Genomic DNA, 12030 nt, shown 5'->3' with positions numbered 1-12030 from the left:
CTTTATTTCATGTGCTGTCTGTTTCCTTCTGAAATCAGCACTTGCTGGAGGAAACTGGCACTAGGGAAACCTAAGTGCTGTCTTTATAGTGCAGGCAGGAATGTGCTGCTGCTGCTACAACCCTCATTCATAGCCCTGTATCCTTTATTTCTTGTTTTATTATCAGGGCCTCCCATCTGTTCTCCCTGGGTCGATCCAGCTTCCTCCCTGCTTCCAAAATTTCATTCAGAAATAGCCATCTGTTGATGTCATTCCCCTGTTTAAAACCTCTCAGTGGTGCTGGCCTCTGGATGAAGTCCAAGTTCATTTGCACAACTTGTAGGGCTCTGCAAGTCCTGCCCTCAACCACCTCTTGAGCTTCCTTCTTCGCACCATGACCCGTGTGCAGCCACAGCAGCTTCTCACCATTCCCCAGATGTATCCTTCTGGTATTTTCTTCCCTGTACACATATGGGTCCCATATCCTACTCATCCTTCCTCACCATGGCTGCCTGTGGAACTCCTCCTCATCCTCTAATGCCCAGCTCAATTGTGATCCCCTACTGCCTCTCTGGAGTTCCCAGGTGGGGTTTGTTGCACTCTCTCCATATTCCTGGGATTTAGGATAGCATAGTGGTTATAAATGTGGGCTCTTAAATTAGACTCCCTGGTGTTCACCCCATCCTGGTCCCTTCCTACATGTGTGACCAAGGGCAAGATGAACTACCTTCCCTCCTGTGTCTCATTTTCTTTTCGTGTAAAATGGGGATAATATTAATAAGCCCAATAGGTGGTTCTGTGGATTGAAGGAGGCAACAATTTAAAGTAGGGTTTCATTAGCACTCAACAAGTGTTATTTTTTTCTTGTCATTTTGGTACTTTGTACTTACCTTTGCTGAGTTCTTATTCTTTTTTTTTTTTTTTTAATTTAGTTGTAGAACACAATACCTTTATTTATTTATTTATTTTTATGTGGTGCTGAGGATTGAACCCAGGGCCTCACATGTGCTAAGCAAGCACTCTACCACTGAGCCACCACCTCAGCCCCAAGTTCTTATTCTTTTATAAATCTTTTTATGTATCTCTTACTAGAACCTGTGCTCTTGGAGCACAGGTGCAGGTTTTGTTCATGGCCCTATGTGCACAAGTTTATAGTAAACATTGGTTGAATGAGCTACTGCACATTGATTTGCCTTCACACTAAAAGTAGGGGATGCTTAAGAAGGGGTTTGTGGGTGGTCAGAGACTCAAGGCTATGTGGCCTTCCCATCAGTGGCTTACAATCTCTGCCTCAGTTCCTTCTGCTTCGAAGAGCTCAGGCCCTGTTTTCCTATTTCCATGACAAGGCAGGAGGCCTCTTAGAAGTTAACGATACCATAGGTGCTAGATTTGTGTCCTTTTTGTTCTTGTTGTGAACTGCAGGTGACATGTCTGAGAGTAAAGCCAAGAAGATTGAAATCAAGGATGTGGATGGGCATACGCTTAGGAAGCTGATTGATTACATCTATACTGCAGAAATTGAGGTGACCGAAGAGAATGTGCAGGTGAGCCTATCAGTGAATTGCATGCTTGGGACCTGCCTTTTTCTAGCATTGTTCCATTTAACCCTCACAACTCAGGGGTCACTGAAGAAGAAACCAATACCGCAGAGAGACTAGGTGCCTTCCTGGGTCATATGGCCAGTAGGTGGGCCAGCTGGCCCCTAAACTCCTGCCTGGCTGGCATGGGCAGCCATGTTCTTAACCACTAAGCCAGGATAACTCTGGGCTCTGGGAGTGAAGAATTTTTAAAGTGGTTTTTTTTTTTTTTTTGGTAGTTGGACACAATACCTTTGTTTATTTATTTATATGTGGTGCTGAGGATTGAACCCAGTGCCTCACATGTGCTAGGCAAGCGCTCTACAAGCCACATTGAGCCACAATCCCAGCCTTTGGGAGTGAAGAATTTTTAATTCATGTTGATTCAGTATCTCATGAAGGAAGAATCAGAAGTTTGGGTGACCTCTCTTATCTCCAGGTCATCTTCCATCTCATAGGAAAGATTTTTCTGTTTTTTTTTTTTTTTTGGCATAAAACTTCATATTTACTTGAAGCTGAAACCTCTGTAGTGACAAAAATAAAAAATACCTATTTCCCTTTTCCAGAATATCACCCCGTATTCCAAGATCTATGTATTTGAGAGGCTGAATTGAAAATTGTTTATTCTCTCAGTTCAATCCAAATGTTTGAGTTCCCATTATCTGCCATGCATTTTGTTTAGCTCTTGTAACAGCAGTGAACAGGGCTGATCCTATTGCCTGCCCTTAGGGAGTTTGCAGTTCAAGGGTGAAGAAGGCATTCAGCAACGAAGCACACCAATAATGTCTGTGCACAAATTGTGATAAGTCCTTTGAAGGAAAAGAACATGTCCCAGTGAGAGAGAATCAGGGAGCTGCATTTGGATGGAGGAGGGGATCTTGGAAAGTTGGTTTCAGGACATAAGCTTTAAGCTGGGGCTATAGCATGAGTTGGGTGTTAGGTCCGTGTGATGAAGCATGCTCACCGGGGTCAGGGTGAAGGTCAGCAGAGCATCTGAAGTGCAATGCATTGAGTCTTGCAGAGCCTGCCTTGTCTCTGGCCCCTGAGATCATCTTCTGGGTGATAACAATTTCTATATCCCTTTGGCTTAATCCTCCCCCTCCCTTTTTTAGTGGAAGTGTATTTTATGTGTGCTGGAATGCACAGCCACTCTGTTTTGTTATTTGTCTTTCCTGTCCAGAGTAGAATGGGCAGTGCAGTGGTTATATGCTGGGTTCAGTGAGAGTCCAGACAGCTGAATGAGTTTTGGCCAGTAACAGTAAGTGCAAAATAATTTTAGTATCAGATGATTAGAGGGGAGGTCATAGAGCTATATGATTAGAACCTGTTTTCTTCTCTATTCGTCATTATTTAATAACTTTTTCCCTGTAGAGTATAAAGTATTTACAAATTTGGATAATTAGAAGACGTTCTGTTCTATATTGTTATTGCCTGCTTAGGTAATAAGGCAATAATAGCAATAAGGTAATAATAGTCGTAAGGTAATAAGTAATAATAACTAAGGTATAAATAAGTAAAAAGTAACGAGGTAATAATTGGTAGTAAAGTAATAAGGTGATGTTTTTTGATCTAACCCGGTGTCTGTCTCTCTCTAAATTGGCTTAAATGAGTATTTTAAGATAGAGAAGCAGCCAGCCCAGCCAGAGGTCTTGGGAGAAAATGGCTTCATCACTGCTCTGTAAAGTACTTTGTGGGGAGGGAAAGTGAAGATATGAGCTCAGACAACTGGTGGAAATAGGGGCGAGGTGGGACTGGAGTAGCAGGTGCTTTCCCCCTGCAGGATGTCTGTTTCCTCATCTATAAAGTGAGGGCCTGGCTCTGTGACCTCTGGCCAGAGAAGGCATTCATGTTGCCTATCTCCTACCAGAGCTTCTCCATTACCCCCACTGACACTCTGTCTCACGGATTCAGTTTTCTCATCTGCAGAGCAGGAATCACAATAGTCAGTGAGTTATAGACTGCCTGTGTTCAAATCCTAGCTTTGCCATTTTCTATCTGTGTGGCCCTAGCAAGTTGCTTAACCTCTCGGTGCCTCAGTGTTTTTATCTCTAATATGGGCATAATTATAGTGTAAGGATTAAATGTATTGATGTAGGTAAAGCACTTAGAACAGTGCCTGACACATGGTAAACAATAAATGTTGGCTATTGTTATCTAAAATGTGGAGGTGCTCATGGAGTCACGTAAGTGTAGAAGGATTTGCCTGATTTCTCCTCTTCCTGAGGGCTGATGAGGACTGAAAGGGAAGAGCCAGAGAGGGTGTAGGCACCATGATAAGGCATGGGAGTTACGGATTAACCTGATCTGGCCTGGAAGTGGCTGGGAATTGTCCCAAGCAGAGGATAGTTTGGGATACCTCCTGCTCTGGGTGTGCCTGGAATGCTTGGCAAGGACAGAGGCCAAGGGCAGCTGCCAGCTGCTGCTCTGAGGCAAAGGCCCTTTAAAGAAGCTGCTAAATAGTTAGGTGGAGGGGAAGCATGCTGTAGAAGGCACCGGGGAAGGGGCTGTGTCCGTCCCTCTCCTTCCTTGTGGCCGGTTGTAGAGTCTCATCTTACTCCTTTATTTGGTCAGTCATTCGAAACATGTCTTCTGAGCTCCTGCCCTGTGCTAGCAGACAGGGTGGGCAAAGAGGGTGCCATGACAGGCTGCTTCCCAAGGAGCAGCTGGGCTGCAGGTGGAAACAGATGGCTGAACAGTGGGTGTCCTCCAGCATGGTGGGGTGGGGGTCAGGGTGGGCTGCCCAGGAAGCAGGAGACAGTCTTTGCTGCCCTGATGAGGGCCGTCAGGTCACATCTAACTGAGGAAATACCAAATATTTGGGCCGAATCTTGAAAGAAGCCTGAGTGGCTAGACCTACCTGTGACCCACTGGCCTGTGACCCCCAGGGCCTGCTGTCTTCATCTATAAGTGTGGAGTGGGGCGGGAGGCAGCATGTGCAAGGCTCCGTGGAGAGGCACCACGTGGGACTATAGGGGAACTGTCATTTGGAATCAGTGCAATGTATAGTAAAACTATTCCTTTTCCTTTTCTTCCTCACTCTAAACTGAGGTAAGGTCAGGGATGACCTTGAGGAAAAACAAAACAAGAAAGGTTGAGGAGAGAGTCCGGATCGAAATGTAGATTCCTCATCATGCTCTTACATTTCTGCTGAGGCAGCTGCTTACCCATTGTCTACAGAGACATAATTTGTTGAGGATTTGTGCACTGAGGAGATGAGCATGGAGTCCCAGGGGCTCTTACTGTGTCAGATTTGGGTCTTGGTTTAATGACCATGGGAGCCACACTTTGTCTCTTCCAAGCTACAAATTTCTTGGAGAGATTTTGAGTTGTCTTTCTGGGGCAGAGGTCACAACAATCCTAACTGATGCTTATTAATATTCATTATAAGCCAGGTAGATGAAAGTCACAACTAATATGACCCATCTTATACAGTTGAAGGAGCTGATGCACAGAGAGGGAAGTGACCTGCTACAGTCACAGAGGGAATAAGTGGTGCAGTGGGGAGCTGAACCTGGCTCTCTCCTACTATGTTCTGCAGCTGTGGTGAGCTCACATCTTTGCTAAATGAATGAACCTTGGCTTCTGCTCATAATGATTAATCATAATAAAAGCTGATAACTGAGCACTGTCTTTGTACCAAGCACTATGTTCACTGTTTAAATGAATTGCCTCATTTGATCCTCACAAGCATTTAAAGCAGTACCGTTATTATCTTTACTCTCCTGTTGAAGAGACAGAGAGGTTAAGTAATTTGTCCTCAGTTACATGGTTGGTAAGTGGAGAAGGCAAAATTCCAAGTGACCCTTGTAATGTCAGTGCTGTTCTGTCCACTGTCCTGTTCATCCGTGCACCCCTACTCTCTTCCATTCTCTCTTCTTTCTCTCAACAGGTTTCAATTTAGCACTGTTTCTGTGCCAGCCCACTCCATGGCCGGCCTAGAGACCCTGGTGGCCCTGTCACCTCCCCCTGTGCCTGGCCCCTGCCTCCCTGTAGTTACAGCAGTAGGTGCTTTCGGAGGCAGGGCATTTCCTTTTGTTTTTGCTAAAGGAAACAAACTCTGTGACGGGATATCCTCTGCTGTGTTTTCATGTTATCCGAGGGAGAGAAAAAACAAAACTGGGCCTGCACGTGAAAAATGGAGGGTTGACCATTTGCAGGCTGAAGGGGAACCCAAAGGCTCTTTGCTGAGGGCGACTCGAGTGCCCGTCCTCCCAGACATAATGCAGAGGCAGCAATAGGCGAGCAAGGAACATTTTGACTTGGGGTACTCCTCCATCTTTATGGGTGGTTCCAGCTTCCTCTCCCTAGGAAGAGGAAGTACTGACTAGTGATGCCACCAGGGCAGTCTCACTCCAAGCTGAGTGCCTGAGCTGGTCTCATGTTCATGACCTTGTTCCTGCTGTCACTCGAGGAAGAAGTGTTTGACAAGAGAAGAGGAAATCCTCTGGAAGCCACCTGATGTCAAAGCAGGGAACTCGAGAGTCAACTCATGGATATTTTGCTAGGTGGCGATTTGCCTTGCGTTTGTGCCCAGACCCCAGAGCTCTGTCTAATTGGGCCCCACTGTACCCTCGAGATGCAGTGGTGAACCTCCTGGCCTCCGAATCATCCCCCTCAGCATTCTGACTTTCTTGACTTTTCTTCATGCCCTCTTGTATGAAGTGAAGAAAGAAAAGGGCCTTTGACTCACCGCTGATCGCAGTGAAAGATCAAAGAGAGGGATTTGAGCAATCAGAGAAGCCACAAGCCCTGTTCATTTTAGGAAGCCTGTTCAGGAATGCTTTTGGAGGGAGCGGACCCAACATGATGGGTGTTGTGGAGAGGTGGGAAGCCTCATAATTTTTGCCCAGTAAGTGGGTTTTGTGACCAGAAAGGAAGATGAAAGCTATGTGGGTAGCTGTATCCAGGGATGTTTTAAAAACTGAAAGTGTAGGGGCTGGGGATGTGGCTCAAGCAGTAGCGTGCTCGCCTGGCATGTGTGGGGCACTGGGTTCAATCCTCAGCACCACATAAAAATAAAATAAAGATGTTGTGTCCACTGAAAACTAAAAAATAAATATTTAAAAATTCTCCTCTCTCTCTCTCTTAAAAAAAACAAAACAAAACAAAACAAACCTGAAAGTGTAACCTAAGGAGTGTGTTCAGGAAATATTTATTATTATATTTCTCAGGCTGGTTGTCTCATGACAACCTGAGAATTTGAGCACCTCAAGCTACTGTGTTCCTGGTGAAGAAGAAGAGAAAGGGGAGGGAGTGTGTTGCTGGCTTGATCTTGCTGGGACTTGTCAGGGAGTGCATGACTCTGGGGGTAGACTGGACTCTCAGGTATCCTTGGACTTCCTGGTTACCCCAGCCTAGGGCAGGCAAGTGTTGCAGTTTGACTACAACTGAGCCATCTCCTGAGACGTGTGACTTGTGTTAAAACTGGCAAGGCCCCATGAAAGTCAGGATGATGACTTGTTGACCTACAGTCTTAACTGCAGGCTTTGTCACTGGTGCTTGGTCAGGGTGTGCCATGGAGGTCATCTGGGAACTTGGAACAGGGCTTTCCATTCCTGGTGTGTATTCGGCAAGAATGGTTAATAGATCTCCATTTAACCAGCAGGCAGAGACTAATCTGGTCTTGGGATCAAGCTCAACCCAGGCTGAGCAAGCTCACAGGTTAATTGAGTTTCCTAGTTTATGGCTGCTTGGGGGGCTGGTGACTGCCTACTGGGGATAGAGGTGGGGGAAGTGGTTAGATTTGGATCCTGGCTGTGTTCACTTATGTCTGAAACTCTCCGGCTAGGGTGATTTTTATCTTTTTTTCTTCCCCAGGAATTAATCAGTGGGCCACAAAATACCAAGGACATGGAGCTAATTTATTGCTTTCCACTGGGGACATAGGCAAGTGGAGGAGGGGAGAAGGAGCGGGTTTTCTCAAACTCAGCTGTGGTGAGGGGGACTTTTAGCTGTTAGGAGGCAGAGCCCTCCTTGTTGACAGTAGACACTGGTAGTGGGGGCCTTGGTGATTACTCACATGGGCAGGGATGATAAAGGGGGACTGATTCTCCCAGTTTTAGCACTGAGAGTCTTGGGAAACCCTGCAGTCAGTCCTGGGAAAACCAGGACAATTGATTACCCTCATGAAGGGACAAGTCCTAAGAGTGGGGGCATTACGTGTGCACTTATAGGTAATGAGAGTCAGAGCTGAGGGCACAGAGCTGTTTTGGGAGAAAGTCAGGGTCCAGAATCTAAATCATTTAAAGACTTTCATGGTGCCCAGAGTAAAGAGCAAATGATCTGCAGACTGTGTGTTTCTGGGCAAGCCTTGTGGATGGGAACAGCTGGAGTCTGGCTGCTCTCAGTCACTCTGAGAGCAAGGGCCTAGGACGAGGGGATTGTTTTAGTGTGAGTGGATGCTGGGGGTAGGAGGAGGGGTCCATAAACTAAGCAGCCATCAAATTATTCTGCTCCATAATTTTTTTTTCTAAATTTCTTTTTAGAAATCATATATGTTCCTCTGATGGGGGGTAGGCCAGGGGAGCAGAGCTAGATGGAGTAGGACTTTGGCCTTCATCCTTATTTTGATCCAGAGGGCAGACTTCAGCAGCTGTAGGGAAATCCTAGGGAAGCTTGACTGAGGCTGGCAGTCTGAGCCTGTTCCAGCCAGTCTTCCCTGACTGCTCGGAAAAACACATGCACATACACCCGAGCAAGAACTGCTTCTGTCTTGCAGGATGCGGTGTAAATATTCATGTGTCTTGTGACCTTTTGAAAGAAAACTCGCTCTCTAAGAATGTATCCAGAGATAGACTTCACATTCTATCTGCTGGATAGGAGGATAAATATGCCTGAGTCCTGAGGGATTTGGGGGTGAGCCTCTTATTCCAGTAGATATAAGCTCCATGACAGTAGGATCTGGTTTGTTTTGTTTACCATGGAACTTTAGAGCCTAGACCAGTGCACAGCACACAGAGGCTCAGCAGCTAAGTAGTGAGAGAGCTAGCGAGCAGCTCAAGTCCTTTCTGAATGTGTAGGGCAATGGTTCTCACACTTGGCTGTCCGTTAGAAGCTCCTGGAGAGCTTTAGCAACATCTCAATGCCCAGGCCATACCCAATGCCTATAAGTTGGAATCTTTGGAAGTGACATCTACACATGAGTATTAAACTCCAGTGTTACAGTTTGACTACAACTGAGGAATCTCCTGGGATGTGTGACTTGTGCTAAAACTGGCAAGGTACCAGGAAAGTCAGGATGATTTGTTGACTCAGTCTTAATTCCAAGATTTATCTGAGAACAAGTGCCATACCGTGTGTGTGTCACATGTGGCTTTATTACTTTAAGCATGATTCATGAACCAGTAGCTACAGCATTACCTGGGTTTCTGTTAGAAATATGAGCTCTTAGGTCCCACTCTAGACCTACTGAGTCAGAATCTGATCCAAATAAGATCCCACTGCAGTGTGTCTTGGGGATAGAGAATCCCCTGGTGCTTTGGGTTGATGAAATGAAGAGAGCAGTGGGAAATAATGCTGGGAAGTTTGGACCTAATAGGCAGTGTCGAGCCATGAATAGATCTTGAGCTTGGGAACATGATTGGAATAGTTCCTGCCAGTGGGATATCATGTCTTAGAATATCACCTTCTCTTGTAGGTGCTGCTCCCAGCAGCCAGCTTGCTGCAGCTCATGGATGTTCGGCAGAACTGCTGTGACTTCCTGCAGTCTCAGTTGCATCCCACCAATTGCCTGGGCATCCGTGCATTTGCAGATGTGCACACCTGCACCGACCTTCTGCAGCAGGCCAATGCCTATGCAGGTAACCGGGAACTGGAACACTGCACCTCCTCTGTGGGCTTGTGGATTTAATCTCCTGGCCTGCCGTGGACTCCTCAAAGATTATGAGAAGTGGTCTCTGCTATGAAGCAGCTCTGATTTAGTTAGGAGACAAAGCACAGGTGGGAAGGTAATTAGCAATAGGTGCATTTAGCTCATTGCCAAGTGGAATATGATTAATTGCTAGATGGGTGGTATAGTAGAGGAAGGAGATCTGAGAAGTCTTTGGGGCACAATAAATTGAGCTAAGTGTTGAAAGAGATCTTTTGTTGTTATTGAAGACGATTTTAATTTTGGTCATGATTTTAATTTTACTGCATGTTCTGTAAACATGAAGTTAAAAGTCAGATACTGTTTGTTGCTAGCCTTCTATTGATAAACACATCCCCTGCTCTTCCTTTCCACACTGTCTTGCTTTCTAGGCTACTCACTTTCAGTCCTAACAACTAAAATGCAGGTTCTGACTCAGCTAAAACCTGCTTCATCTGCTATCTACCTCCATTGATCTAAGCAGTTTGTTCCTACCATTAATTTTTGGTTTGTTGACTTTAGAAATTATGTGTTGACTTCTGCACAAAAATCCCACTGGGCTTTCTAAACCTTATCCTTGTCCACACACTCACCTGCTCTTCATTATTTGACAGTCATTCCCACAAATGAACCAAGTCATGTATTAATTTTTAATCAGAAAATTCTTTATTTTCCTTCAAATTAGACAGGAAGCTAGTAATTGTGTTTTTCTTGTGCATGTCAGTGCTACAACCTCTATCTAGTTTTTGTCAGATACAACTGAATAATCCTCAATCTGATAATGTGTTGATTCCATTTTAGTTTTCTGGGAGACATTCTCCCTGCTAGAGCTTGTCATTCCGTTATTTTAATGGGACCCTGGAGGGAATAGAGATAAACTGAAAATTCAGCCCACCATGTTTAGCAGGACAGAAATCTTCATTACCATTTTTTTTTTTTTTTAAGCTAAAGGAAAGATCATAAGGGACCTGGGAAACAGGTCCCCACATTTTTTTGATAGATTCACTTTTGGCTGCCTCCTGTCCTTGCAATAAAAAGGTTCATTTTACCCACTCCCCAGACAAACTCTGTTCTATGCCTCCTGTCCAGCAGTGTGTGGCAGGGAGCTGAGGACCAGCTGGATGCCCACCTGTAGCTCCCTGTGGTTCATGAGGTAATTAGTGTGTGCTGTGTCTCTCGGCATCCTCTTGTTTTCTCACCAAACCCCTGACTCCAGGAGACTGCACAGATTCTCATTTTGCCCTGAGTCTGTGAGGGCACAGATAGGACTGGTTGTTAAGATGGGCTTGGTGGTTATGACATTTGTAAGGACATTCCCTAGTAGCCTCACTTCTGAATCCTGTTGCCTCTTGCCAGTCTGAACCTTGACTCTCCTGTTCCTCTGCTGTCCCTCTTGTGCTGTCCTTTCCCTTGCATTTCCCCACCAGACTTCTGCCTTTTCTTAGGTCCCCCTTTCTCTTCAGAGTGATGGTTCCCCAGCTCAACCTCTGCAGAGGCCACTTTCTTGATGGATATGCTCTGGCTTTTCTCCAGCAGGAGTTGAGAGCTTGGCCACAGCTGTTTGCTTGTGTGGTGGCAAAGAAGGAGTGCTTAGGTGCCAGGAATTCTGTGGCTCCTCCTTTGTCTCCCTCACCAGCCCTTTCCTTCTGCCCAGTGTGTGCATGGATCTGTGCACATGCAGCACATGTTCCATCCTTCTGTAGTTGGCTGATAGGATTGTCTGAGGTTTAGAGAATTTGATGAACTCTAACCTTTAACAAAGGCTCCCAGGCTCATGTGGCTTGGCTTTTCCCCTCTTTCAACATCTATGTTCTCCCTTTGCCCTTTTTTCTATCTGGTGGTGCAAATGCATCTGTGGGAGAGAGGGGAGGATGCAGTTAGGACCATGTCCACCATCATTGTGTTTCCTGGTGCTGATGCTGTCACAGTGTTTGGGTTCGGGCAGCATTGAGGGTGCATGTGCATGTGCAGATACCCCGATGGATTCTCTTTAGCTAGCATTTGATGAGCTCTCGCTTTGGGTCACATCCTGTGTGAAGCATTTTATGGGCATTACTTTGTTTAATTCACAGAATAGCTGAGGAAACCACAGAGAGGTAAAATAACATGAAGCCATATAGCTAGCAGGGACAGAAGTGGAATTCAAACCCAGACAGTTACTCCAGAGCTGACATTTGTACTACCACTGTCTACAGTTTCCAGGCCCCATTTGGACGTAAGAGACCTTGTAAGAGACCAATGAGTGAGGAGTGCAGGTGGCTGGAGATGGCATTTTCCATTAGAAGTGTGTGCCTGGAAACCTGTGCCATGTAGTCACCAGATTCCAAGGACAGACAGCGTAGACAGACACCCAGCTGTCTGCTAGACACAGGGTGTCTAGTCATTTTGGAGTAGGGAAGCATCATGTGGGCGTCTCCTTGTCTTCCTGGTTGGGCTGTTTCCTCCCCACACATGTTGCCTGTTGCCTCACTGCAGGAGGGAGCCGTCTCACTTTCCTTGGCTCAGTCATTATCATCCTCAGGCTGAGGGCTTCCTCCCTGTGTACAGGCCCATGACCATCTCCCGGATGGCTTTCTTTGCAGCCCTCAGCTGTGCACATGAAGGAGGTTATGTAATGGGATGGTGCAG

At 45.9% G+C, this 12030-nt stretch overlaps 1 protein-coding gene across 2 annotated transcripts in view; it reads left to right on the top strand.

Moving 5' to 3' along the window:
* Klhl3 (kelch like family member 3) overlaps positions 1-12030 on the top strand; it is an 88076-nt gene that overhangs the window by 17280 nt on the left and 58766 nt on the right. For both annotated transcript variants that reach the window (XM_027941128.3, XM_071611838.1), the window contains exons 3-4: positions 1402-1523; positions 9193-9355. In XM_027941128.3, the coding sequence (XP_027796929.2) occupies positions 1402-1523; positions 9193-9355 (285 nt within the window). The remainder of the gene's footprint in view (positions 1-1401; positions 1524-9192; positions 9356-12030) is intronic.

The sequence above is a fragment of the Marmota flaviventris genome, chromosome 5 (assembly GCF_047511675.1).
Source record: "Marmota flaviventris isolate mMarFla1 chromosome 5, mMarFla1.hap1, whole genome shotgun sequence".
In the NCBI taxonomy this organism is placed as follows: Eukaryota; Metazoa; Chordata; class Mammalia; order Rodentia; family Sciuridae; genus Marmota; species Marmota flaviventris.
The sequence above is the reverse complement of the archived record's forward strand: the minus strand, read 5'-3'. Positions and strand labels throughout refer to the sequence as shown.